Source organism: Symphalangus syndactylus, chromosome 20 (genome assembly GCF_028878055.3).
Source record: "Symphalangus syndactylus isolate Jambi chromosome 20, NHGRI_mSymSyn1-v2.1_pri, whole genome shotgun sequence".
Lineage (NCBI taxonomy): Eukaryota > Metazoa > Chordata > Mammalia > Primates > Hylobatidae > Symphalangus > Symphalangus syndactylus.
The window spans coordinates 44,574,986-44,601,681 of NC_072442.2; the positions used below are offsets into that span (position 1 = coordinate 44,574,986).

Consider the following 26,696-nt stretch of genomic DNA (forward strand, 5'->3'; position numbering starts at 1 on the left):
AAGCTAGTAGAAATGATGAAAAATTTAAGATGGCAGACTATACAATTGATATTAAAAGTTTATGACTTTCTGGCCAGGCGCGGTGGCTCACACCTGTAATCCCAGCACTTTGGGAGGCCAAGGCGGGCGGATCACAAGGTCAGGAGATTGAGACCATCCTGGCCAACATAGTGAAACTCCGTCTCTACTAAAAATACAAAAATTAGCTGGGCTTGGTGGCATGTGCCTGTAATCCCAGCTACTCAGGAGGCTGAGGCAGGAGAATAGCTTGAACCAGGGAGCCAGAGGTTGCAGTGAGCCGAGATCACACCACTGCACTCCAGCCTGGTGACAGATCGAGACTCTGTCTTACAAAAAAAAAAAAAAATTATGACTTTCCTATGAACAAAAATAAAGTATAATGAAAGAAAAAATCCAAACTAAGATGTCAAGAAAGATTAAATACCAATTTATAAATTTAATAGGAAAAATGAAAGACCTATTGATATTTGGGGGAAAAAAACTTTAAAATTCTAGTGGACATAAAAGATAAAATGTACCTCAAATGGCTAGGGAAAGAACAGTTCAATAGTGCAATTATATTAATTCATTCTGAAATAATCTTTATGCCCAATGCAATTCCAATTAAAATATAAGAAGTATTTTTCACAGAGAATTTATTAAATGCTACCACAATTCATCAGGAAAAATAAATATTGGTGAATAATAGGAAAGTTCTGGGAAAAAAGGAGTTATGGGACCAGGGGAAGTGGGATTTAAAAATATTAAAACAATTTTTAAAGTTTAGTACTGAGGCTATAGTCCCAGGACTCTGGGAGGCCGAAGCAGGTAGTCACTTGAGCCCAGGAGTTCAAGACCAGCCTGGGCAACATGGCAAAACCCCATCTCTACAAAAAATGCAAAAATTATCTGGGTGTAGTGGTGCTCATCTGTTGTAGTCCCAGATGCTCAGGAGGTTGAAGCAGAATTGCTTGAACCCAGGAGGTCGAGGCTGCAGTGAGCCATGACCACGCCACTGCACTTAAGCCTGGGTGACACAGTAAGACCCTGTCTCAAAAAAAAATGAATTAATGAAGTTTAGTAGTAAAGAGGCAATCAACAGCTAGACAAATAGAACCCAATTGAAAGAACAGAAATAGTCCTCATGTATACTGTATTTTAATATTTGAGAAAGGTGACATTTAAGTGGAAGGAGAGGAATTTTTTTTTTTTTTTTAATGTGGGGATAGGCCAGGTGCAGTGGCTCACACCTGTAATCACAGCACTTTGGGAGGCTGAGGCGGGAGGATCTCTTGAGCCCAGGAATTCAAGACCAGCTTGGGCAACATAGCAAGACCTCGTCTCTACTAAAAATAAAAAAAATTGATGCATGTGCAAGTAGACCCAGCTACTCAGGAGGCTAAGGTGGGAGGATCGCTTGAGCTCAGGAGGTAGAGGCTGCAGTGAGCCGTGATCATGCCACTGCATTCCAGCTCAGGCATCAGAGCAAGACCCTGTCTCAAAATAAAATAAAATGTGGCGACAATTACAACTAGCTACTCTTTATGAAAAAAAAAAAAGAGAGGAAAAAGGCTGGGCGCAGTGGTTCATGCCTGTAATCCCAGCACTTTGGGAGGTGGAGGTGGGCAGATCTCCTGCCCTCCTCTGCAAGATTATAAAAATAAATCTAGTGAGAAAATATTTTGATGTGAGAAGTGAGGTAGGGATACAGCTTTCTTTCACTTCTGTTTTGAGACGGGGTCTTGCTCTGTCGCCAGGCGGGAGTGCCGTGGTGAGATCTCGTCTCACTGCAAGCTTCGCCTCCCGGGTCCAAGTGATTCTCCTGCCTCAGCCTCCTGAGTAGCTGGGATTACAGGCGCCCGCCACCACGCCCAGCTAATTTTGTTGTTGTTGTTTGAGACGGAGTCTCGCTCTGTCACCCAGGCTGCAGTGCAGTGGTGCGATCTCGGCTCACTGCAAGCTCTGCCTCCCGGGTTCATACCATTCTCCTGCCTTAGCCTCTCGAGTAGCTGGGACTACAGGTGCCCGCCACCACTCCCGGCTAATTTTTTGTATTTTTAGTAGAGACGGGGTTTCACCGTGTTAGCCAGGATGGTCTCGATGTCTTGACCTCGTGATCTGCCCGCTTTGGCCTCCCAAAGTGCTGGGATTACAGGCGTGAGCCACCGTGCCCGGCCACAGTGAGGGAAACATTTCTAAGTAAATTCCATATCCAAATCTATAAAGGAAAAGGTGGATATGTGTGACTAAAAAAAGGGTAAACATTTTTATAGGTAAAAATATTATTTGCAACATATGATATCATATGCAATATGATAAAGTTAAATTCCTCAATTTAAAAGAGTTTACATAAATAAATGAGAAAAGATGAAAAAATTTAAAACGGTCAAAGAAAATAGTCTAATATAAAAAATATATAGCAAATAAACACAGAAAACTGATGCTAGATCTCCCATTAAAGAAAAAAAAAAAAGGAAAAAAAAATCCAAAAGATGCACAACCTCACTCATAATCAAAGAATTCTAAGCCAAAATAGGAGGTGATGTCCCTTGTTAAGACAAAAATGTTTAAGTCTGTTGACATCCAGTGCTGTCAAGGATGTGGGGAAAAAAACACATTTACACATTTGGAAGGAATATTATTTGGTGCAAACTTTCTGGAACACGATCTGGTAATATTTGTTCAAATATTATATGTACATGTCCTTTAGTCCAGAGGATATTTGGGCAAGCAGAATGGAAGAAAAGAGAAGCAGAGAGAGATGTTTGGGTGGATGAGAGCTTGGAGCAGGAGTGCTGGGAGAGGCTGCATCCTAGGACAGGGCAGGTGCAGCGAGGGCAGAGTTGGCCCAGATGGCCGGAAGCTCAGGGCAGGAGTCGCCTCACCCAGCCAGAGCTCGGTCAAGGTGCTCGTTTAGAGCAGTTGCAGAGGGAACAGGAAGATGAGCTCAATGCCAGAGGAATGAATGACTTCGGGCCCATCTGGACAGGGAGAAGAGAGTTTACCAAGCACGCTCTGGAAAAAAAGGGAATGCCAACAATCCTTGAAAAGGTGACAGAGAGAATCTGCTTCAGGCTACAGGTGTGCATTGTCATTGCATTTGGCATTCAGCCCAGACACCATAGGGAACCAGAAATAATTCCAAAAGGAGCAATGGGCTGGTGCCCAGGCATGCAGCAAGAGGGCAAGTCAGAAGCGGGTGGAGAAAGGGCAGGCTCAGCTCCATTTACTTCTCAATGAGAAGGGAAATTACTGTACTGGGGTTTTGGTTTTTGTTTTGTTTTGTTTTTTGAGATTTCTGGTAACTTTTCCTATTGTTTGTGGCTTTTGTTACCTATGTCTCTTATTTTTATTTTTATTTTATTTTTTTGAGACAGAGTCTTGCTGTGTCACCCAGGCTGGAATGCAATGGTGTGATCTCGGCTCATTGCAACCTCCGCCTCCTGGGTTCAAGTGATCCTCCAGCCTCAGCCTCCCAAGTTGCTGGGATTACAGGCATGCGCCACCATTCCCAGCCAGTCCTAGAATTCTTATGTTGTTCTTTTTTCAAATCTGCTGTCACTTTTTGTTCTTTTCAGTTCCCTGCCAAAAATGTCAAGCTTGACTTTTACCTCCTTGAGCACAGTAAGAATAGTTGTGTTAAGGCTGATCCTGCTATTTACAGTATATGGAGTCCCCATGGGTCTGTTTTGTTGTTTCTGCATATTCTTGCTTATTGAGTCTTCTCATAGATTTGGTTGTCTTTGATTATATATTAGATGGTATTTGAAAAAACTGCTTGTAAAAATAATCAGCTTAGGCTGATGCTATTTTCCTCCAGAAAGGATTTTTCACTGATATCTTTAGGGTACCTGAGGGTAGGAATGGGGAAGGTGCTGCCAGACAAGAGCCACTTTTAATTCAAGTTCAAAGCTTGAAGTTTCCTGGGACACCTAAATGACAGAAAGCTGGGTGGAAGTCCACGGTGGCCTGCTTTGTACAGCCTTTTGGGGTCCCAGCCTAATGTGACCAAAAATATGCCAGATTCCATTCCCTGCCCCCAGAGGGCCCTAGACTCCTAGTTCATCCTCTTAGCTGCTGCTTTGGAATCAGTAAATGCCCACAGGGAAAACAAGCACATACACTGAGCTTATCTTTCTGGCTTCCTGTCTACTTGCATGCAGACTTATGCCTGGGAACCCCCATGCTCTTTTTAGCTTTTCACTGCTTTTTTTTTTTTGAGACAGTCTTGCTCTGTCACCCAGGCTGGAGTGCAGTGACATGCTCACGGCTGACTGCAGCCTCGACCTCTCAGGCTCAAGTGATCCTCCCACCTCAGCCTCCCCAGTATACTTTCTTTTTTTTAAATAAACTTTATATTTTGGAATAATTTTAGATTTACAAAAAAGTTGCAAAGATAGTACAGAGAGTTCCTGAACACCCTTCCCCCTGTTTTCTCTAGTGTTAACATCTTACATAATCATGATACATTTGTCAAAACTAAGACATGAACATTGGAATGTTATTATTAAGGAAATTCCAGACTTTATTAATCTTTCACTAGTTTTTCCACTAATATCTATCCTTTCTCTGTTCTGGGATCCAGTCCAAGATAACACATTGCAGTTAGCCTTCAAAGTTTCTGAGAAGATTTGAAATTTACCTATCAGTAAACGTGGGCATTTACTGATTCAGCTTCCGAGGCATTACCAGTCTCCCATTACTGCCCTCCTCCATCATTTTCTGTCATTGCCAGAAGTAATTGGTCAACATAAAAAATTTGAAAGGGGCTGGGTGCAGTGGCTCACACCTGTAATCCCAGCACTTGGGGAGACCGAAGCAGGCAGATCATTTGAGGTCAGGAGTTTGAGTCCAGCTTGGCCAACACGGTGAAGCCCTGTCTCTACTAAAAATACCAGAAAATAAGCTGGGCATGGTGGCACGCGCCTGTAATCCCAGCTACTCAGGAGGCTGAGGCACGAGAATCGCTTGGACCCAGGAGGCGGAGGTTGCAGTGAGCCAAGATGGCGCCACTGCACTCCAGCCTGGGTGACAGAGTGAGACCCTGCTGTCTCAAAAAAAAAAAAAAAAAATTAAAAGGGAGTTTTCAGATTTGTTTGATGGAGAAAGTTGAAAAATCGAGTTTGCAACCAGCTAGGGTAGGGAAGCTGCGAGGAGACTAGAGGATGAATGTATGACAGAAAACAAAAAGCATGGTGGTGGTCTACACTGTGCTACAGCAACGAGCAAACTGCAAGATCTCCGTGGCTAAACGCAGAAAAGTCTATCTCTTGCTCACTCCAAGTCTGCCGCACGCTTGGTGGCTGTCCAGGGCAGCTGTCTTCCAAGTGGTAGCTCAGGAATCCAAATCTTCCTGTCTTGTGGCTCATTCGTCTTTGCCGGGGACATGTCCTTCCCACTCCTGATGTCTCCTTCCATGAGCAGAGAACCCCACTGGCATAAAACTCTTAGTCTCTCTCCACGCCTCTCTCTATGCCTCTCCACGCCTTTCTCCACGCCTCTCTCTACGCCACTCTCCACGCCTCTCTCCACGCCTCTCCATGCCTCTCTCCACGCCTTTCCACGCCTGTCTCCACGCCTCTCCACGCCTGTCTCCACGCCTCTCTCCACGCCTCTCCACGCCTCTCCACGCCTCTCCACGCCTCTCCACGCCTCTCCATGCCTCTCTCCACGCCTCTCTCCACGCCTCTCCACGCCTCTCTCCACGCCTCTCTCTATGCCTCTCCATGCCTTTCTCCATGCCTCTGCTGATTTGATTGATGAATGTTGAAGGAGGAACAAGGCGTGTGTAACCCGGCCCTCTTCTTCCTTTTCTCTGGTGAGCTGGCCCACCTGCAAAAATGTGTGTTCTAAACTGATACACCACACCTCACCCTGAGTATTACGAGGATGGCCCAGCTCCACTGAGGGAAGAGGGATGAAGTTTACCTAATTCTGGGGTTCAGCATTAGGTTCTGCCCACTGTCCTGTTTCCAAAACCTTGTTACTATGCCTACATCAAGCTTATCCACCAGCAGCCCACGGGCTGCATGCAGCCTAGGATGGCTTTAAATGCAGCCCAAAACAAATTCGTAAGCTTTCTTAAAACATTGAGTTTTTTTTAAACTCATCAGCTATCATTGGTGATACTGTATTTTATGTGTGGTCCAAGGCAATTCTTCTTCTTCCAATGTGGCCCAGGGAAGCCAAAAGATAGAACACCCTGACCTACATAAATAATAAACATAACTTACACAAAAGTGCACTTATTTGTTCCACAGAGTTATTCATCATCTAAGACAGCAGTTCTCAACCCAGGGTATTTTTGCCTCTCAGTGGGATGTTTGACAATGCCTGGAGGCTTTTTTTTTTTTCTTTTTTTTTTGAGACGGAGTCTTGCTCTGTCACCCAGGCTGGAGTGCAGTGGCACGATCTCGGCTCACTGCAAGCTCTGCCTCCCGGGTTCATGCCATTCTCCTGCCTCAGCCTCCCGAGTAGCTGGGACTACAGGTGCCCGCCACCATGCCCGGCTAATTTTTTTTTGTATTTTTTTTTTTTTAGAGACGGGGTTTCACTGTGTTAGCCAGGATGGTGTCGATCTCCTGACCTTGTGATCCGCCCACCTCGGCCTCCCAAAGTGCTGGGATTACAGGTGTGAGTCACCACGCCCGGCCTTTTTTTTTTTTTTTTTTTTTTGAGACAAGGTCTCACTCCTATCGCCCAGGCTGGAGTGCAGTGGTAGGATCTTGACTCACTACAGCCTCGACCTCCCAGGCTCAGGTGATTCTGTCACCTCAGCCTCCTGAGTAGCTGGGACCACAGATGCACACTGCCATGCCTGGCTAATTTTCTGTATTTTTTGCAGAGACGGGGTTTTGTCATGTTGCCCAGGCTGGTCTCAAACTCCTGGGCTCAAGTGATCCACTCACCTTGGCCTCCCAAAGTGCTGGGATTATAAGCATGAGCCACCTCACCCAGCCTGGAGACATTCTTGATTGTCACAGCTGGGAAGGGACTACTGGCATCTAGGGGGTACAGCTGGAGATGCTGCTAAATATCCTATAATTCACAGGACAGTCTCCCACAACAAAGAATTATCTAACCCAAAATGTCAACAGTACTGAGATTGGGGAAACCTTGATCTAAGAGGAGCAAGTGACCCTCTTGGAGCAGCTGAAGTGATTTAGTCCAAGTCTAAACCGAGAGGAATTGGACCAGGGTGGCCATCGAAGACCAAGCAGCTCAGTCCCCTCATCCCTGTCACTGCACCTCTTGGGCACACAGAGCCCTTCCTGAGGATGCGATGAGGCTGCCACCAGCCCAGTGATCTGTCCAGGAGCCCTTGTGCCCCATTGCCTCTCCCAGGTGCGGTGATGGTGGGGCACCTCCCCGTGCTTCTGGTGGGAAGCAGGACAAAAGTGTCCTCTCTTCTTAGATCCCCAGCCCACCACAGAGGTCTGTCTGTTGGCCCCATCTACCCCAGAGTGTGGCCTAAGGGTAGAACTAGGTGCGAGGCTCATGCCAGCACCTCACTTTCACCCTTCTCCCCAGCTCTTGCTCCACTTCCCAGTCTGGTGAATCTGTTTCTAATGGAGTTCTCGAGCCAGCCTTCTGGGCTAGGTGTGGGGCTGGGAAATGGAGGGGAAGGACCTTCAAATATGCAGGAAGAGGGTAGGGACCCACTCAACACCCTCTTTATATAAATAAACATTTGATAACACCTCGCTTACTCTCCTAAAATGGCAATCATAAATAATATGCCTTCTCATGCACTTACTTCTTTAAAATCACACTATAGTGCCTGAGCTATACTAGGGAGAAAAAATAAAAGGAAAGCAATTTATAACCAAATAACACATATTTCAATCTGTCAGTGCTCAGGTCCCATGACACTAGAAAGCATAATGAAGTGTCAGATGCTTCTCCTTGCATATAATAAATAAGTCTGAATTTAAGAAATGTAGAGGATCAGAAATTATTCTGTGTAAGGACAAAAATAAATAAAAGAGCAAAGATACACTATGAAATGCTAGAATAAGTATTATTTTAAGGCCAGGCATGGTGGCTCATGCCTGTAATCCCAGCACTTTGGGAAGCCAACATGGGAGGATTGCATGAAGCCAGGAGTTTGAGAAAAGCTTGGACCACATAACAAGACCCTATCTCTACTAAAAATAAAAAATTAGCCAGGCATGGTGGTGCACGCCTGTAGTGCCAGCTACTTGGGAGGCTGAGGTGGGAGGATCACTTGAGCCTGGGAGTTCGAGGCTGCAGTGAGCTGTGATGACGCCACTGCACTCCAGTTTGGGCAACAAGAGTGAGACCTGTCTCAAAAATAAGTAAATAAACAAATACTTTTTTTTCTTTTTTTAGATGGAGTTTCGCTCTCGTTGCCTAGGCTGGAGTGCAATGGCGTGATCTCAGCTCACCGCAACCTCCACCTTCTGGGTTCAAGCGATTCTCCTGCCTCAGCCTCCCTGAGTAGCTGGGATTACAAGCATGTGCCACCACACCTGGCTAATTTTATATTTTTAGTAGAGACTGGGTTTCTCCATGTTGGTCAGGCTGGTCTTGAACTCCCGACTTCAGGTGATCCACCCGCCTCGGCCTCCCAAAGTGCTGGGATGACAGGCGTGAGCCACCGTGCTGGGCCATAAATATTTTTAATCTGTGTTTTTTTTAAACTGCAAAAACAGATCACCTTTTGTAGTCTGTACCTGTAAAAGGGAATCAGGGGCTGAGATCATGGTAACACAGTTTTCACCAACGTGAACAGCTGTCCCTGCCCACTAAATGGCAGCAGTGCTTCGCAGTCATTGTGAAATTAAAACACTTCTCCCCACGTTACTAGATTCCCACACACCTAATCTCCCCTCCCAGAACCACTGAGTTAATGCTTCAAATATTAACCTGACAAGTCAGTAAAATTCCAGCTGAACATTTGGAAGGATATATGCCAAAATATTAATGGTGCTTTTCTAAAGCAGAATGGGAATTACAAGAAGCACTCCCTTTTTTCTCTTTCCTTTTTACGTTCTGTGTTGTGTAAAATTTCCTTACAACTTGTATGAACTTTGCAACCAGACAAAAAAAAAAAGAGTCATTTTTGAAGCCAGTGTGTCAGGGCTCCCAATAGTGTGCATGTTTGTTTTGGTCCTTTCAAGGAGTATGCAAGTCTGCGATGGAGAAACCACCAATTCACTTTTTCAAACGCCAAAACAACTCCGCAGGCGCGGAGGAGACCTATCTTGCAGCGCGGCCGGCCCAAGGCGCCAGGGAATCCGGCTCAGCTCAGCCCTGCGGCTTTGCTCAGCCTCGTCTGCACCGCCGCCCCGTGGCCAAGGGCAGTACTGCGCCCTCCAAAAGGCAAGGGCGGAGGAGGGGCCAGGGGCCTTGCCCCAGGGGCAAGCTTCTTTCTGTCCCGCTGTCCACACGGCAGTCTAGGGAAGTTTATGGACCCCTCTCTCAGTATAATGGCGGGTAAATATGTAAATAAAATACATATGCTGGAAAGAAAACTAATACTGGTGAGATGATTCTTAAAACTCTTTATAAATGTGTAATATAATAATAGCCGTTTCATTATTGTAAATAACCAGCTCTAGGGGCAGGTCTAGGAACTCATTATTTTCCAAGCAGTGAGGGGTATACACGACGTTTCGAGATATCCACAACCTGATGTGCCAGTGTCTGTGATTGTAATTCGTAACAAAGTTGCAGGTACTGCTAACAGTACACTCTTAATAAGAGGAAAAACTAAATATTAGAAGTTGATGAAAGTCAATATGTAACTTTTTCCCATGTGAGTTCGACTTACAGACCCCTTAGGGCGCACGGACCACAGGTTAAGGCCCCTCTGAAGGCGCACGAGTTTAGGAGAAGCTCCGTTGTGGGTTTTCAGTCCTGAAGGTGAGCCGCGGGGTAGGCACGCATGGGCGCTCAGAAAAGGGAAGGCAGAGGCGCCTCCCCGGCTGCGCCTGCGGAGGGATGACCCACACTCCCCTCCCCTGGCTTCTTTGGCCTGGTTTCACGCGACTAGAGGAAGTTAAAGACCCGTGTGACTGAAGAGGAGCTCACAGTTCCCAGCGTCTGCTCCCGCGGTGTCCAGCGCCCAGAATGCAGCTTCTGGTCCTGCTATGGGGTTGCCTGCTGCTCCCAGGTGAGATGGGGAGGGGGTCTTGGGAGGGATGTGGGGCTGCTCACCCTTGGGGTCTGCAGGGAAAGGACCTCCTGACTGCCTGATAGCCCCACCCTACCTATCCTCAGCCTCCTCAGCCCTAGGGGAGCGGGGCGGGGTGGGGGTGGGGGGAGGTGGGGGCGGCGCTGGGGCCGCACTTGCTGTTTCTGGAACCTACAGCCAGGTTTTCTCCAGACCTGTGGGTTTCCCCTCATGGCAACTGGCTGTAAGAGTTGCTTTGCCTCTCTAATCTTAATTTTTCTGCCCTGTGTCAAGCCTGGAGGCGGACAAGACACCCCGTCTGGTTGCCCTGTTGAACTCAGCAAATATTTGCTGAATCTCGGCTATGCCTCTCCCCACAACCCTGAGAGATGAAGAATTATCACGTTTCATCAATTCTTTTGCTTTCTTTTTCTTTACCTTCTAACACTTAAAATCAGGAGGCATCCTACAACTGATGTCAGTTGTTTAGTTGGCAATAGTGAGACCCCATCTCTACAAACAAACAAATAAAAAAATTAGCCAGGCATGGTGGTGCATACCTGTAGTCCTAGCTAGTGGGAGGCTAAGGTGGGAGGATCCCCAGAGGTCAAGGCTACAGTGAGCCATGAGCACCACTGCCCTCCAGCCTGGGCAACAGAGTGAGATCCTGTCTAAAGACAAAACAAAGCCAGGCGCGGTGGCTCACGCCTGTAATCCCAGCTCTTTGGGAGGCTGAGGCGGGCGGATCACAAGGTCAGGAGATCAAGACCATCCTGGCTAACATGGTGAAACCCCATCTCTACTAAAAATATAAAAAATTAGCCAGGCATGGTAGCACGTGGCTGTAGTCCCAGCTACTCAAGAGGCGGAGGCAGGAGAATCACTTGAACCCGGGAGGCAGAAGTTTGAGTGAGCAGACATCAGGCCACTGCACTCCAGCCTAGGTGGCAAAGTGAGACTCCATCTCAAAAACAAACAAACAAAACAAAACACCCAGAAACCCTGCTGGCTATCTGGCTGTCAGATTCTATCTGAATCTAGAACGCCACCCCCCCACCCCAGTTCCTCAATGGGCCGGGGTTAGGGAAACAGCAACAGCCCTGCCCCAAGCTCCCCCAGAGTGGGAGGGAAGTAATGGCTCTTCCAAGGCTGTCCCCAGAAGGGATGACTGAGAAAAGCCTTCCTTCCTCCTCCTAAAATGGAAGCTCTGGCCTTGACCTTGATACGTGGAGCCTGGTTATTCCAACCTCCACTCCTGCTCTGATTTTAGGTTATGAAGCCTTGGAGGGCCCAAAGGAAATCAGCGGGTTCGAAGGGGACACTGTGTCCCTGCAGTGCATCTACAGGGAAGAGCTGAGGGACCACCGGAAGTACTGGTGCAGGAAGGGTGGGATCCTCTTCGCTCGCTGCTCTGGCACTATCTATGCAGGAGAGGAAGGCCAGGAGACAACGGAGGGCAGGGTGTCCATCCGTGACAGCCGCCAGGAGCTCTCGCTCATTGTGACCCTGTGGAATCTCACCCTGCAAGACGCTGGGAAGTACTGGTGTGGGGTCGAAAAACGGGGCCCCGATGAGTCTTTACTGATCTCTCTGTTCGTCTTTCCAGGTAACAAATATCTCCTCCTTCCCCAGGCTGGGGCCAGTAGCTGCAGAGGGAAGAGGGAGGGGTGGTGGGGCGTAATCCTGGTACCAACCTTATGGGCACTAAGTCCTCAGGGAGATCTTGCACGTCAAGCGCTGAGCAAGGCTTGGGGCACAGAAGGAGCCGTGTGAGCCTTGGCCCTTGTTTCACTCTTGCTGCCCAAGGTCACACCAGTAGTAGATGTCAGAGCAGGACTGGACCCAGATCTGTCCAGGGCTGGGCTCGGCGCCTTTCCTTTCTGCCCGGATGTGCTGGAGGGAGATTTCCATAGGCTGGGTACAAGATAGACATATCAGGGGATAAAGAAGACTCCACGCCTGGTGTCAGAGATATTCCTGAGGCCTCCCGAGGCTGGGCCAACCATTGCTGCATTCCAGACCCAGCCCACAGCATCACCTGAGCCCTGGCCATGCTGGCCTCACCTTGCTTGTGCCCCCAACTCTCTCCTCCTGGCCTCCACCTCCCCATATATTGAAGTCCAGCCACAGGTGCTAGAGTGCCTGGGAACCGGTCTCTGGGTAGGGTGCCTGAAGGAGGGATCGTTAAATGCAGGGACACTAGGGGGCCGGGGCTGAAGCTATGGGGCCTGGGTAGGGGATAGAGCACCTCTCTGGGAGCCCAGAACCCCAAGTGGACCTGCTGAGCTAAGGAGAAAGAAGCCAGAGAGGGCCCAGGGGAGTGAGAGCCTTGGTCTGCTGGCCAGTGTGGGCGAGGTACGTCTTTGTATCCCCCATTTCACAGATGAGGGACTGAGGCTCCAAGAGACTAAGTGATTTGCCCAAGATCTCACAGCAGGAAGTGGTGGAACTGGGATTCAAACACAAGTCGTTGCCAGCTTTGATATCTGCTTTAATTCCTATCCTAGCCCCATAGCTGGGACGTATCCCAATCCCAGGCCCATCCCTACCACCATAGCCCCTATTTTTTTTTTTATTCCGTTATCCATGGATCTTTAATTTGGGGAAACAAAGTTAAACTTGCCAAATAGCGGCAGCATCGAACCACATTGAATCTGTTCTTCATTATTTACAAGATTCTCTTATCTCTTCCAATTCTTATCAGTGTTCACATGTCATTTCTACCAGTTATGATCAAGTTCGCCTGTGTTTTAGGTTTACCCTCATTTGTAATTCTTTATTTGTGTATGACATGTGTATTGCTATATTATCCTATATCAGACTCTGTTGGCCTCTCTCTGATGGCAGCTGGGATGTTGAAATGAAGAAGACTCACGACAGTGGTGTGCTGGTAAATGTTTAACAGGCTGGGGATGCTCTCATTTTGTGGTGTTTTCCAGTTTCTGTGGTGTCCATTTCTGTGGTCCAATTCCCATGGCCAATTTCCAGCCATCGACAGTTTAACAACGATCTCACCAACTCCTGAAAAGTTAACAATGAGCTCTTGTGAGCCAGTGCGAGCCATCTCCAGCACACCATTGAGTATGGGGAACCATGAGAAAAATTTCTAAGAAAGTCAGAAAGAGACAAATGTACCCACTATCATTTCTTTTCTTTTTATTTATTTATTTATTATTCATTCACTCATTTTTCTGAGATGGGGTCTCACTCTGTCATCCAGACTGGAGTACAGTGACACAATCTTGGCTCATTACAACCTCTGCCTCCCAGGCTCAAGTAATCCTCCCACTTCAGCCTCCAGAGTAGCTGGGACCACAGGCACAAGTCACTATGCCTAGCTACATTTTGTTTTTTTGGGTTTTTTTTAGATGTGGTTTCGCCATATTGGCCTGTCTGGTCTCAAACTCCTGGACTCAAGCCATCTGCCCACCTCAGCCTCTCAAAGTGCTGAGATTACTGGCATAAGCCACTGTGCCCAGCAAGCCTACTATCATTTTCTTTTATTCATCTTTGCCTGAAGGCCCTAGGCAATGAAATATGTAAGATTAAGAAGTATAAGGCCAGGCGTGGTGGCTCACGCCTGTAATCCCAGCATTTTGGGAGGTCAAGGCGGGTGGATCACGAGGTCAGGAGTTCAAGACCAGCCTGGCCAAAATGGTGAAACCCTGTCTCTACTAAAAATACAAAAATTAGCCAGGTGTAGTGGCAGATGCATGTAATCCCAGCTACTCAGGAGGCTGAGGCAGAGAATTGCTTGAACCCGGGAGGCGGAATTTGCAGTGAGCCGAGATCGTGCCACTGCGCTCCAGCCTGGTTGACAGAGCGAGACTCAGTCTCAAAAAAAAAAGAAAAAAAAAAAAAGAAGAAGAAGAAGTATAAATGTTGGAAAGGAAAAGATAAATACTCCGTATTTGCAAAAGATTTGATCATCTACTTAGAAAAATCCAAGAATAAACTGACCTAGTGTTACAGATTGAGTATTCCTAACCCAAAAATGCAAAATACTCCAAAGTTCGAAATTTTTTGTGTGCCAGCATCACACACACAAAGGAAATGCTCATTGGGGCATTTTGGATTTCAGATTTCTGGATTAGGGATGCCGAATCAGCAGATATAATGCAAATATTCTGAAATCTGAAACACTTCTGTTCCCAAGCATTTTGGATAGTGGATACTCAATCTGTAGAAGAGAAAGTGGTGGAGAGAGAGGGAGACTCCAGGATGGCACACAGTCAGCAAGGACTGGGGAGGTGACAGATGGACTTGGGGAAGTGGGGACCGGAGTAGCTCCTGGGGGGTTGGTTGCATCAGGCTTCTGCCCACTGTGCTGGGCACAGAGGATAGGCACTTTTTTTTTTTTTTTTTGAGACGGAGTCTTGCTCTGTTGCCCAGACTGGAGTGCAGTGGTGCGATCTTGGCTAATTTTTTGTATTTTTAGTAGGGGCAGGGTTTCACCATGTTAGCCAGGATGGTCTTGATCTCCTGACCTCGTGATCCGCCTGCCTTGGCCTCCCAATACGATAGGCATCTCGCCCTTAAGGAGTCTCAGCCTAGCAGGGAGACCCAGTACACAAGAAATTGCCGTGTAAGTGAGCATTAGCGCAACTGGAGGCACGCACAGGGGACTGTGAGTGCACAGAGGAAAAAGAGATTCACTGCTTCCGGGGAAGACATTACGGAGGAGTTGACCTTGAGCTTGTGCTGAAGGACAGAAAGAAGTGCTTTAGGCAGAGATGGAAAGGAAATGCATCGCACACAGAGGTACAGCATGTCCAAGGCACGGAGGTGGGCAGGAGGCTGGCTTAGTCGGGAAGAGGATGACTGTATGGCTGGAGCACCGAACAGGGAAAGAGGCGAGGCTGACAAGGTGGTTCAAAGCCTCAAAGCCTGAGTTTTGTTCTTTGCTTTTTTTTTTTTTTAGAGACGAAGTTGTGCTCTTGTTGCCCAGGCTGGAGTGCAGTGGCGCAATCTTGGCTCACTGCAACTTCTCCCTCCTGGGTTCAAGCAATCCTCCTGCCTCAGCCTCCCAAGTAGCTGGGGTTGCAGGCATGCACCACCATCTCCAGCTAATTTTGTAGAGAGGGGGTTTCACCATGTTGGCCAGGCTGGTCTCGAACTCCTGACTTCAGGTGATCCACCAGCCTTGGCCTCCCAAAATGCTGAGATTATGTGTGAGCCACCACGCCCAGCCTGAAGCCTGAGTTTAAGAGGCCTCGAAAGGCATACTAAAAAGTTTGAACTTTGGCTTTTAGGCAATGGAGAGCCACTGACTGTTCTAAGGCAGAGAGGGATGGGATCCAACACAGACTTTTGAGACAAAACTGGAGTAGTGTGAAGGCTGGCAGGGAAGAAGCAGGCTGAGAGGCAGGTGGGGAAGCTGAGGGTCTGAGCTAGGCGGGAGGCCAGGGGGCTGCAGAAGGAGAAGACCAGAGATCTGCTGGAACCCGCCACGTGGCTCCTGGTTGGCCGAGGTGAAAGATGGCAGTGCTCTGTGCTGAGGTGGGGGGTAGGAAAGCTGCCAGCTGCTCCTTAGGAAGGAAAAGGGGTTCAGAGCAGTGCCGCCCCTGAAAGCAGCCTCTTCCTTTCCTCTAGGACCCTGCTGTCCTCCCTCCCCTTCTCCCACCTTCCAGCCTCTGGCTACAACACGCCTGCAGCCCAAGGCAAAAGCTCAGCAAACCCAGCCCCCAGGATTGAGTGAGTGAATGGCGATTCTGCCCCATCCCTTGCCACCCTTCTTACAGAAGCAGCCAGTGAGTGCCTGCCTGGTACCAGACACGATAGTTTATGGCCACCTAGGTGTCCCACAAGCCTGGGAGCTGGGTTGTCCAGCTGTGGAAGTGGAGGCTCAGCATGGTTAAGTCACTCGCTTAGGGTCACGCAGGAAGTGCCAGAGCCCAGACGTGGTCACAGCCTGATCCCAAAGCTCGTATTCTGTCTGTGCCATCAAGAGTCTCAGGGGCAAGCCAGAAAGGCCAGGCCTTGGGCCCTGACCTCTGGACTCATCTCTGCCACCCTGCCCTTCCTGGTCTCATGGCTGCAGAAGGAAGTCAAGGCCTTACTGTGGTGGCACGGGTGGTTAGGGAGGGGCACATGGTGGTGAGGGGAGGACCTGTCCTTCTGGTGAGGAAAGAGGTGACAATTGACTGGGACTGTAGGGGGAGGGCAGGAAGGTGTCCACTGAATGGTCACTGGTAAGGGTCATGGAAGCGGGGAAGGGGAGTGCTTATACCTCCTCACAGAGGGAACAGGCTATGGGCACAGAAAGAGACTGAACATCATGCACAGCTGTGGGGTGTGCCTGATCTACGGTCTCCTTCCTCAAAATGCCTTCATCTAGATCTGTTTGCTTACTGGAGTATCCTTTAGCTGGGGATGTTCTGAGAAATGGGTCCCAGGGAGGCTAGGGTTCAGGGGTCAAGGGTCAGAAGTCAGGGATGCTGGGATGCAAGGGTCAGGAAGGATGCTGAGGCATTGCTTTTGGACTTGTAGCTTCTCCTGGGCTCTACCCGGCCATCACCACAGCCAAGCAGGGGAAGACAGGGGCTGAGGCCACTCCATTCTCAGGGACGTCCCAGTATGGGCACGAAAGGACTTCTCAGTACACAGGAACCTCTCCTCATGCAGCGACCTCTCCTCCTGCAGGGAGCTCCCGCCCCCCCATGCAGCTGGACTCCACATCAGCAGAGGACGCCAGTCCAGCTCTCAGCAGTGGCAGCTCTAAGCCCAGGTGAGCCCCAGGTGAGCCCCAGGTGACCAACATCCCCTTTCAGGCCATCACTAAACCATAGGGTGCCTTTGAGAAAATAGGAACTCAACGCTCTTTCCTCTAAGCGGACACATCCTCTTGTCATGGCCACAGCCTGCAGCACAGAGGGTCCCTCACAGGGGCCCTTGAGCAGTGGACAGCTTGTACTATAGGAGCCAGCAGCTCTGCTGCCTGTCCAGTGTGAAGGGTCCACCAGGGTCCCAGTCCCGACCTCTCTCGCTGCCCCAGCCTCAGGGATGGCCACACCAGTTCTGGGGCTTTTGCCTGTATACTTTGCACTAAGCCCTATGCCAAGCATGAAAATTCAGAATCCAAAAGAAAACAATTTTTTTCCTTACAACTGGAGTCCCAGCCTGAAGGATTGGTTCTTGGGGGTTGTAAATGCACTTGGCTACCGACATCCAGGCAGCTGCTGGCAGGTTCAGGCCCTGCTGAAAGTGAATCCTGGGTTGGCAGTGGGGGCAGGGATCCCTTCCACACCAGACAGGGCTGATGGGACATCGTGGTCCCTAGTGCCCTCTGATCTCCTTGGGAGAGAGAAAGGACATGGCTCACAGTAAGAATGCCAGGATGCCCCACATGCCTGTGCCAGTGACACCAGCCCAGATACAGGCCACCGAGAACTTCCCCGCACACCACTGTGTGACCTAGCGAGTCGCTCATTGCTTCAGGTGTCAGTTTCTCCAGTGTGAAATTGGGCCACTCCTACCTAGTTACACAGGGATTGTGGAATTTAACAGCTAACATTGATATGGTGCCTGGCATGTGTGTCTGGCACTGAACTATGCGCTTTACACATCCTGACCCATTTGATCCTCACCACAGCCATTTTACAAAGGAGGAAATTGACACCCTGGGTGGTTTAGTCACTTATCCAAGGTATAGAAAGGTGGTGGAGCTTGATTTTGAACCCAGACAGCCTGGCTTCAGGGTCTGCACTAATTAAGTAATGTTTGTCAAGAGCCAATAGCACTAAATACCACCCCCTGGCACCACAACCCCCTACAAGTCTCTGCTGCATTGAATTGGATTCCACACTAGGGATTGGCTTTCTCAGCCTGTGCCTGGGACCCCCAAAGGACATAGACTCTGGCTTATCTGGTAACAGCCACTAGGCTCCTTGCGTCTTGTCTCCAGGGTGTCCATCCCAACGGTCCGCATACTGGCCCCAGTCCTGGTGCTGCTGAGCCTTCTGTCGGCCGCAGGCCTGATCGCCTTCGGCAGCCACCTGCTCCTGTGGAGAAAGGAAGGTGAGCAAAGGTGGGTGGCAGGAAGGCGGGAGGCTCACTGGGCCAGGGACCTCACTGAGACCTACAGCTCCCCATCCAGCCCTGGAAAGACCCTGTGGGTCTCAGCGTGTCTGTCTGAGGTATGAGCATCAGGAGCTGTGGCCTCCCTTCTGAAGGAGCCACGAGGTAGTCAACATTAGGAAAGCAATTCACAAGGGGAAATGGGAGAATGAAGGGTTCTCAGCTTCTTCCTGCCTGTCTGAACTGATCAAGCACCTCTCTACATATTGATCCCAGGGAATTCATTGCCAGCTCCTTGTGCGGGAACCAACTGCCAGAGGCAATGCAGGACCAAGCACTTGAATTTGAGCAGGACAGACATTGTAACCCCACTCCTGCCACTGGGTCTCTAGAGCTGCTCAGCCCCTTGCATAGGCTGGGGCTCAAATCCCAGCTCTGCCACTTTTTAGCTGTGTGACCTCAGGCAAGTCACCTAACTGCCCTAAGCCTCATTTACCTCCAATCACAGATATACATCAAACAGAAATAGAATACAAGCCAGCAATGTAAGTTAAAACTTTTGAATAGCCACATGAAGAAAAGTAAAAAGAAATGAGTGCAGTTAAGTGTATTTTATTTTATTTTAATTATTTATTTTTTAGAGATAGGGTCTCACTCTGTTGCCCAGGCTGGAGTGCAGTGGTGTGATCATGGCTCACCGCAGCCTTGAACTCCAGGGCTCAAGCGATACTCCTGCCTCAGCCTCCCAAGTAACTAGGACTACAGGCACGAGCCACTACACCCAATCTAGTGAAGTTAATTTTAATAATATACTTTATTTAACCCAATATATCCAAACCATTATCATTTTGATATGGAATCAATATGAAAATATCAGTGATACATATTCTACTTTCATGTTTTTCAAATTGAGCCATCAAAACCCAGTCTAACGTGAAGTAGTCACATTTCAGTGCCTGATGGCCATGTGCGGCTCCCGGCTCCTGTGCTGGGTAGCAAAGACTAAAAGGATTAACCAAAATCTCAGTAATAAGAGCTACCATGTGCCAGCCACTATCCCCAGCTTATCTTGCTTATCCCCTTTAATCTCCTCCGCACTGTGGAGTACACCCATTTTCCAGGGGGAGAAACTGAGGCACAGAGTGGTTAAGCAGCTTGCCCTTTGTTTGCATAGCTAAGAAGTGGTGGAGCCAGGAAGATAATCACAATGTCGTCCCCATGGAGGCGGCCACGGGGGAATCCTGGGCCCGTTTTCTGTCTCTTCCATGTGTGGCTCCTCGGAGGAAATGTGGGCTTTGTCTAGGTCCCCTCTGAAGAAGCCAGGGTGGGAGCATTCCTGGTCACAACCTCAAAGCCACTTAGCACCTTGCCTCTCAAACTTTGATTGCCAGCTAGCAGCGGTGGCAACCCTTGGTAGTCTGTTAGAAATGCAGACCCTCAGACCCTCACCCCAGCCTACTGAATTAGACTCTGCACTGTACAAAAACGTCCAGGGGGTCCTATGTGCACACTAAGGCTTAAGTAGCAGTGACCTTAGCACACAGATTTATTTTCCCAGCCAGTTTCTGACCCTCATGAGATAATCTCCATGCACTGATCTCAGAAGACTGGGTCATTCCCAAGGGGCTAAGCTGGAAGGGGCTCCTCTGCCCATCTGGCTGCCTCCTCCCTCTGGGAAGCCCCTGGTCCCATGTGCAAGGGGGCCAGTTCACCTTTCTGGGAGCAGCTACAGGCCATTCCCGGCTACTCCTGGCTTCAAGGGGCTCCTCCTTCTACATCTCTTTCAGCTCCACAGGCCACAGAGACACAGAGGAACGAGAAGGTCTGCCTCTCACACTTGGTAAGGACAGAGGCATATGGAAGCCCAAGCTCAGATCCCCTTGGGGCTGGAAGTCAAGATTCCTGGGCTTTGCCTCTGTTACTTCCTACCTGGTCCTCCTTGCCTGACCTAGAGGCAGCACTTGCTCCCCACCTTGGAGGAATCTGTGTGAGCCCCAAGATCAGCCCTGCAGGGTGTGAGCCAGACAGACTGCCCATGGGGGACTCACAGGTGGGAACCTGATTTCCCGCCAGGTGCCAGGCAGGTGGGCTCCAGGAGCCATGTGAGCATCTTCTCCAGGCACCTTCTTTCCATCCCCCCTTTTAGAATCACAGAACATCAGAGCTGCATCCAGATGAAGCCTTTGAGATCTCTAGCCTGACTTTTATCTCAGTTTGAAGCAAATCGCCTTTCAGAACGCCCAGGGGTCAGGGAGCTGTTAGAGATGCACTCTCCAGGGCCCCAGACCCAGCGGAACCCTCCAGGGGTGGGGTCCAGGGACTCTGGCAGTGCTACAAACTCTAGTGTGCTTTTACAAAAGATGAAACTGAGGCCCAGAGAGGGGAAAGGTCTTGCCCATGGTCACACAGCAGGTGGTGGCCCAAATAGAGAACAGGACCCAGATTTCTTGACTCCCTGCTCTTCTCTTTCCAGAACTCCCTGATGTTTTCTCTGAGGCTTCCTTGGCTCTGAGACCAAGGTGGCATGGCTGCCTAGGACCCAGGCTGAGGGTGGTGCTCTGGGGACCAGGGGCAAGAGAATAAGTGTCCCTGTGCCCATTGTCTGGAGCAGGGAACCTGCCCCAAGGCTACTGCTGCAAGAGGAGACTGTGCTCTCCGAGGCCAGCACTCCAATGGAGGAGGCTGCAGCATCGCCCTTCAGGAAACAGAAGCCCTCCTGGCCCCTCCTCCCTCCGCTGTTTACTGAGATGCCTCCACTCCATTCCTTTAAACACAAGGGCAGGAAAGCAGGGCTACCATTGCCTTCTTTCCTGGCGCCAGTGAGGACAAAAGACTCAGGCCTGGTCACCCCAAGGAGGGTCTGGGGTGGAAATGGGACTTTGGGTTGTGGCTTAGGAAGCAGCTGTTGTTGTCTCAGGAAGCTCAACAGGGCCAAAGGTAGCGGAGAAGAGTAAGGAAAAAGTCATGGAGACACATGGATGGATGGACGGTGGGTGCCACTGGCCGCCTCCAAGCCCGGCCTCCTGGCTCTGCAGGCTGGGGCCTGGGTCTCACCCCACCTAGCTCCAGGAGAGGGGCTGGGGTCCGAGGAGGCTGAGAGCGCCGGTACCAGCCACAGCTCCCGTGCTACTGCCTTCTGGCAACCCTGGAAGGGCTGCTTTGGGCTTTTTCCTGCCTGAGGCACCTGACCCTGGCTCTGCTGAAGAGGGAGGGGACAGGAAGGGGCACAGGGCCAGCAGGCAGAGGGGCTCTAGGGGGTGGCCCCTTGTTGAGGGAAAGATGGAACAGGGCCTCCCAAGAGGGTCACAGGCAACAACCCTGTAAATACGATCAGGTGGGTGCTTCTGCTTTTTCTTGATTATTTCCCTTATGGCTTCTCCATAGGTTTTAGCAGAGTCTGGAGATGGAATTGAAGGGGTTTGGGGCTTTCTTTGCCCACATTCAGGTCAAAGGGGGAGGGGGATGCATTCATTACTTATACTTTGAGAGAGCCTTACAGGGGTGTAAAAACCCTGAGGGAAGTGTGAGGGGTCAGACCAGCATTTTCTTTCCCAAAGAGATCTTGCTAGAAGGATTGCCATCCATCCATTCATCTGCCTCATCTTTTATTGAACACCTACTACATGTCAGGGGCTTTATATATGCCATTGAATCCTCATCATTCCCACACGAGGTAGAGTTTAGTATCCCCTTCATTTTGCAGATGAAAAAATACAGGCTCATAGAGAAAAGGGAAATTGCCCAGTGACCCAGCCTGAAAGAGGCAGAACTGGGGAGGCTGACAGGTCTATGGGGCCGGCTGCAGAGCCCTCTGCGTCCTCCACCCCGCTGCACTGAAGTACAAGGGGTGTGAGGAATGGAGCCAAGACTCCTCCCCCAGACACAGGAGAAAGACCCTGGGACAGCTGCAGACCCTCACTCCTGGAAACGAATAGCCTGCTAAGCTCCGATCAGAACTCAGCCCTGGCTTCCCAAGACTTCCCTCTTTCTTTACTACGTTTATTACTAGTACCTAGAAGCAGGGGCTCTGATACATCTCCTGCATATTTAGCAACCCAGAAAATGCCTCCATGCTTGCCGGAACAGGGCCGATCGTCCACAGTGGAGGCAGAGAGGTAGGGGAGAGGTTGCAAATCACACCAGACTTGCAGTAGCGGGCCTGGCTGCTGCCTGGGTGTGTGATTTGGCTTCTGCACTGCAAGGCTCTTTCCTCAAACTCGGTCACCCTGGAACAGGTGACACTTCTGCAGCTGCTGGTGGTCCAGGGCCAGCAGTGGCTGGGTTATAACCAGATTGTAAAGCTGTAAATATGGACTCATGGGTCCGACGTCAGGAGTCCTCTGGGGTAGCCCCAGGTCTGCCCTGCACCAAGGCCCCCTCTGTCCTCACCATGGGCAGGGCTAGGAGGGACAAGGGCCCTGAGTGGCAGCATTTGGGAATTGCCTTACCCCTCCCAGTGCCCTCATCCACCATCCACATTTCCCCCAAGGAATTCTGCTCTAATTCCTACCTTGTCCCCAGAAGGCTGAAGATGTCATCCCTGTGCTTCTTTTCTTTGGTATATATTTTATCTTTTTAATTTAAGGTTTTAGAGAAATGGGGTCTCACTGTATTGCCCAGGTTGGTCTCAAATTGCTGGGCTCAAGTGGTCCTCTAGCCTCAGCCTCCCAAAGTGTTGGGATTACAGGCAAGAGCCACCACACCCAGGCTTCATCTTAGCATTTCTAACAAGAGATGGCGTAAACATCTACCTCTGCCCCCATCCACAGCAGCCAGGTATTGAGAGAAGCTGGGGCCCGGTTGGTAGACCATGGACATCGAGCCCAAGAGGAATGTGTCGCACGCCCTGCCAGGATGGCAGCAGGGTATAGGGAGAGAGCTTGGGTCTGCGGTCAGTCTCCAGTATGCGTTCCAGCTCAGCCATTTGCCAGCTGTGTGATGTCAAGCAGGTTGCATCACCTCTCTGAGCCCCTGTTGCCGTAGCTCACATGGTTGTAAATAGGAAAGAGTGAGATGATATACCCCATAGATGCCCAGAAAATGGGAGCTTCTTTCTTTGGCATCAGTGCCCATTTGACAATGGGATTCATTGTCCAGGAAACCTTAGGGCAGCCTGTGGCCTTGGGAATCTTGGCTGGGGACCTTGGCTGGCTCCAGCCTCTGCTCTGCCCACCTGCTAGGGCAAGGCCTGAGATGGACGGGCCTGGCGTTCCTCTTCTGAGGACCCATGGGAGCAGCCAGGCCCGGGTCAGAATATGGGCTTCCCCACTGACTCTGGACTGCCTGCTGTCTTCCCTGGGCGGTGGTCTCCTCATCTGATGGATAATGGATTGCTCAGACCCATCATCTCAAGAATTTTTCATGTGTCCCTTGTTATTCGATGAATCTTTGGCGTGTCCAACTTTGCTTTCTCTTGGCCTGTTACAAAGAACCTGCAGCCTGCATGATCTTTCTGCTTTAAAGGATAGAAAATAATGAAAGCAAATCAGTCATTCCAGAAGTTCTCATTGGTTGAGTGGTAGGATGCTATTATGAATATTATGATCCCAAAGGACAAATTTTTACCTAGTTTTACAGCTGAGGAAACTGAGCTTCAGAGAGGTGAGACAGCTTGTCCTTCCTTGGACAAGGCAGGAAAGAAGGAAGTGGCAGAGGTATCCAGGAGCTTAGTATTCTCGCCTCCTGGCACCTCCCTGCCTTGCCCGCCCCTCGCACGTTTCCCTCCTCTTGCTTGGGCTTGGCTGGGCTGGCAGACCATCCCCGCTGCCAAGAACAGGCTGTTCTGACCAAGTCTCTGTTATAGCCGCTGGGGAATGGCCGGGACCCAGAGGACGCCGTGATCAACCTTGCAGGGCCCATGGGGTCTCTCACCATCCCCGAGCCCTCTCTCAGCCTCGACACAGACATCCAGTATCTAAGCCAGGTATGGACAGAAGGGCCCTGGGAGGGGAGGGGCTGCAGAGCCACTTCGCCTGCCTCCGCTCTGACAATTAGAGGAAGTGGAAGAAGGCCTTTTCCTCAGCATCCGCTCCCCAAACCCCACACCCCCGCATCTACCTACCTTCCCCATCACAGCCATAGGCCTAGCCCATTTCACCCGGGAAGCCAGAGCTTTTGACCTCACATCCTCTTTTTTTCCAGTCCAGAAAATTCCTGAATAGCTTGTTGGGAGTCACGGCTGACAGTGCTGTGGGCTGGCAGGAGGCCACAACTGCGCCAGAACCCAGCCTGGGGCCTTGAGGGCACCCTGGGGGAGGGATAGATTGGGGTCATGAGAGGCCATGAATCAAAGCCTGGGAGTTCTGGGAGGAGAAGTTGTTAGGTCCTGTGCCCCTGCAGATGGATGGAGGGCTGGAACTTGTGGAAAAGGCTGGGTGGACACAGCAGCTACCTGGGGGCCACCCCTCACACCCCCCACCCCTTCATTTGGGTTCTGCTCTCCAAACCCCACTGTTGTCTTTACAGACTACAGAGGAAAAGGAAGCCCCTTCCCAGGCCCCTGAGGGGGACGTGATCTCGATGCCTCCCCTCCACACATCTGAGGAGGAGCTGGGCTTCTCGAAGTTTGTCTCAGTGTAGGGTAGGAGGCCCTCCTGGCCAGGCCAGCCGTGAAGCAGTGTGGCTGGCTGGATCAGCACCGATTCCCGAAAGCTTTCCACCTCAGCCTCACAGTCCAGCTGCCCGGACTCCAGGGCTCTCCCCACCCTCCCCAGGCTCTCCTCCTGCGTGTTCCAGCCTGACCTAGAAGCATTTGTCAGCCCTGAAGCCCAGAGCGGTGGCCTTGCCCTTCCGGCTGGAGACTGGGACATCCCTGATAGGTTCACATCCCTGGGCAGGGTACCAGGCTGCTGACCCTCAGCAGGGCCAGGCAAGGCTCAGTGGATCTGGTCTGAGTTTCTATCTGCCAGGAACTCTCCTGGGCCTCATGCCCAGTGTCGGACCCTGCCTTCCTCCCGCTCCAGACCCCACCTTGTCCTCCCTCCCTGGCGTCCTCAGACTCAGTCCCACGGTCTCCTGCATCAGCTGGTGATGAAGAGGAGCATGCTGGGGTGAGACTGGGATTCCGGCTTCTCTTTGAGCCACCTGCATCCCAGCCCTTCAGGAAGCCCGTGAAAAATGTGATTCCTGGGCCCCACCAAGACCCACCAAAACCATCTCTGGGGCTTGGTGCAGGACTCTGAATTTCTAACAATGCCCAGTGACTGTTGCACTTGAGTTTGAGGGCCGGTGGGCCTGATGAACGCGCAGACCCCTCCAGCTTGGAGTCTGCATTTGGACTGTGACGTCTCCCGCCTGCCTCCATAAGATCTGCTCTGTCCACGACACCACGACCCAGCTGGGGACTCCCCTGAGGCCTGCCTAAGTCCAGGCCTGGGTCAGTTCAGGTGCACATTGCAGGGATAAGCCCAGGACCGGCAGAGAGTGGTTACCTTTCCATTTGCCCTCCCTGGCCATGCCTTCTTCCCTTTGGAAAAATGATGAAGAAAACCTTGGCTCCTTCCTTGTCTGGAAAGGGTTACTTGCCTATGGGTTCTGGTGGCTAGAGAGAGGAGTAGAAAACCAGAGTGCACATGGGTGTCTAACACGGAGGAGAGTAGGAACAGGGCAGATACCTGAAGGTGACTCCGAGTCCAGCCCCCTGGAGAAGGGGTCGGAGGTGGGGGTAAAGTAGCACAACTACTATTTTTTTCTTTTTCTATTATTATTGTTTTTTAAGACAGAATCTCACACTGCCACCCAGGCTGGAGTGCAGTGGCACGATCTGCAAACTCCGCCTCCTGGGTTCAAGCGATTCTCCTGCCTCAGCCTCCCGAGTAGCTGGGATTACAGGCACGCACCACTACACCTGGCCAATTTTTGTATTTTTAGTAGAGACGGGGTTTCACCATGTTGGCCAGGCTGGTCCCGAACTCCTGACCTCAAATGATCCTCCTGCTTCAGTCTCCCAAATTGCCGGGATTACAGGCATGAGCCACCGCGCCTAGCCCTATTTCCTTTAAAAAGTGAAATTAAGAGTTGTTCAGTATGCAAAACTTGGAAAGATGGAGGGGAAAAAGAAAAGGAGGAAAAAATGTCACCCATAGTCTCACCAGAGACTATCATTATTTCGTTTTGTTGTACTTCCTTCCACTCTTTTCTTCTCCACATAATTTGCCGGTGTTCTTTTTACAGAGCAATTATCTTGTATATACAACTTTGTATCCTGCCTTTTCCACTTTATCGTTCCATCACTTTATTCCAGCACTTCTCTGTGTTTTACAGAACTTTTTATAAATAAAATGTTCATCAGCTGCATATTCCATCCTATCAGTGTGTCTCAATTTATTTAACCAATTGTCTATCACTCGATATTTAATTTGCTTCCATTTTTGCTATTGTAGATAAGTGTGGGTGAATCTTTGCCTGGGGGTTTATCTGCATTGGGAGATTTCTTTTCCTTTCTCTCTTTTTTTTTTTTTTTCTTGGAGACAGAGTCTTGCTCTGTCGCCCAGGTTGGAGTTGAGTGACACAATCTCAACTCACTGCAACCTCCACCTCCCTG

At 50.1% G+C, this 26,696-nt stretch overlaps 1 protein-coding gene across 14 annotated transcripts; it reads left to right on the forward strand.

Moving 5' to 3' along the window:
- Positions 1-9,427: 9,427 nt before the first annotated feature.
- On the forward strand, positions 9,428-26,456 carry CD300LG (CD300 molecule like family member g). Of its 14 annotated transcripts, none has more exons than XM_063629127.1 (8): positions 9,431-10,138; positions 11,409-11,744; positions 15,731-15,832; positions 16,628-16,865; positions 18,042-18,154; positions 19,942-20,204; positions 23,958-24,077; positions 24,620-26,456. In XM_063629127.1, exons 1-8 carry the CDS (start codon positions 10,096-10,098, stop codon positions 24,731-24,733), a joined length of 1,329 nt encoding a protein of 442 aa, XP_063485197.1. In that variant the 5' UTR covers positions 9,431-10,095; the 3' UTR covers positions 24,734-26,456. The 14 variants fall into 14 exon arrangements, with proteins under 14 accessions (XP_063485200.1, XP_055112746.1, XP_055112745.1 ...); XM_063629129.1 differs by having other exon boundaries at positions 9,433-10,138; positions 16,781-16,865; XM_055256765.2 differs by having other exon boundaries at positions 9,441-10,138; positions 19,942-19,994.
- The last annotated feature ends 240 nt before the right edge of the window (positions 26,457-26,696 follow it).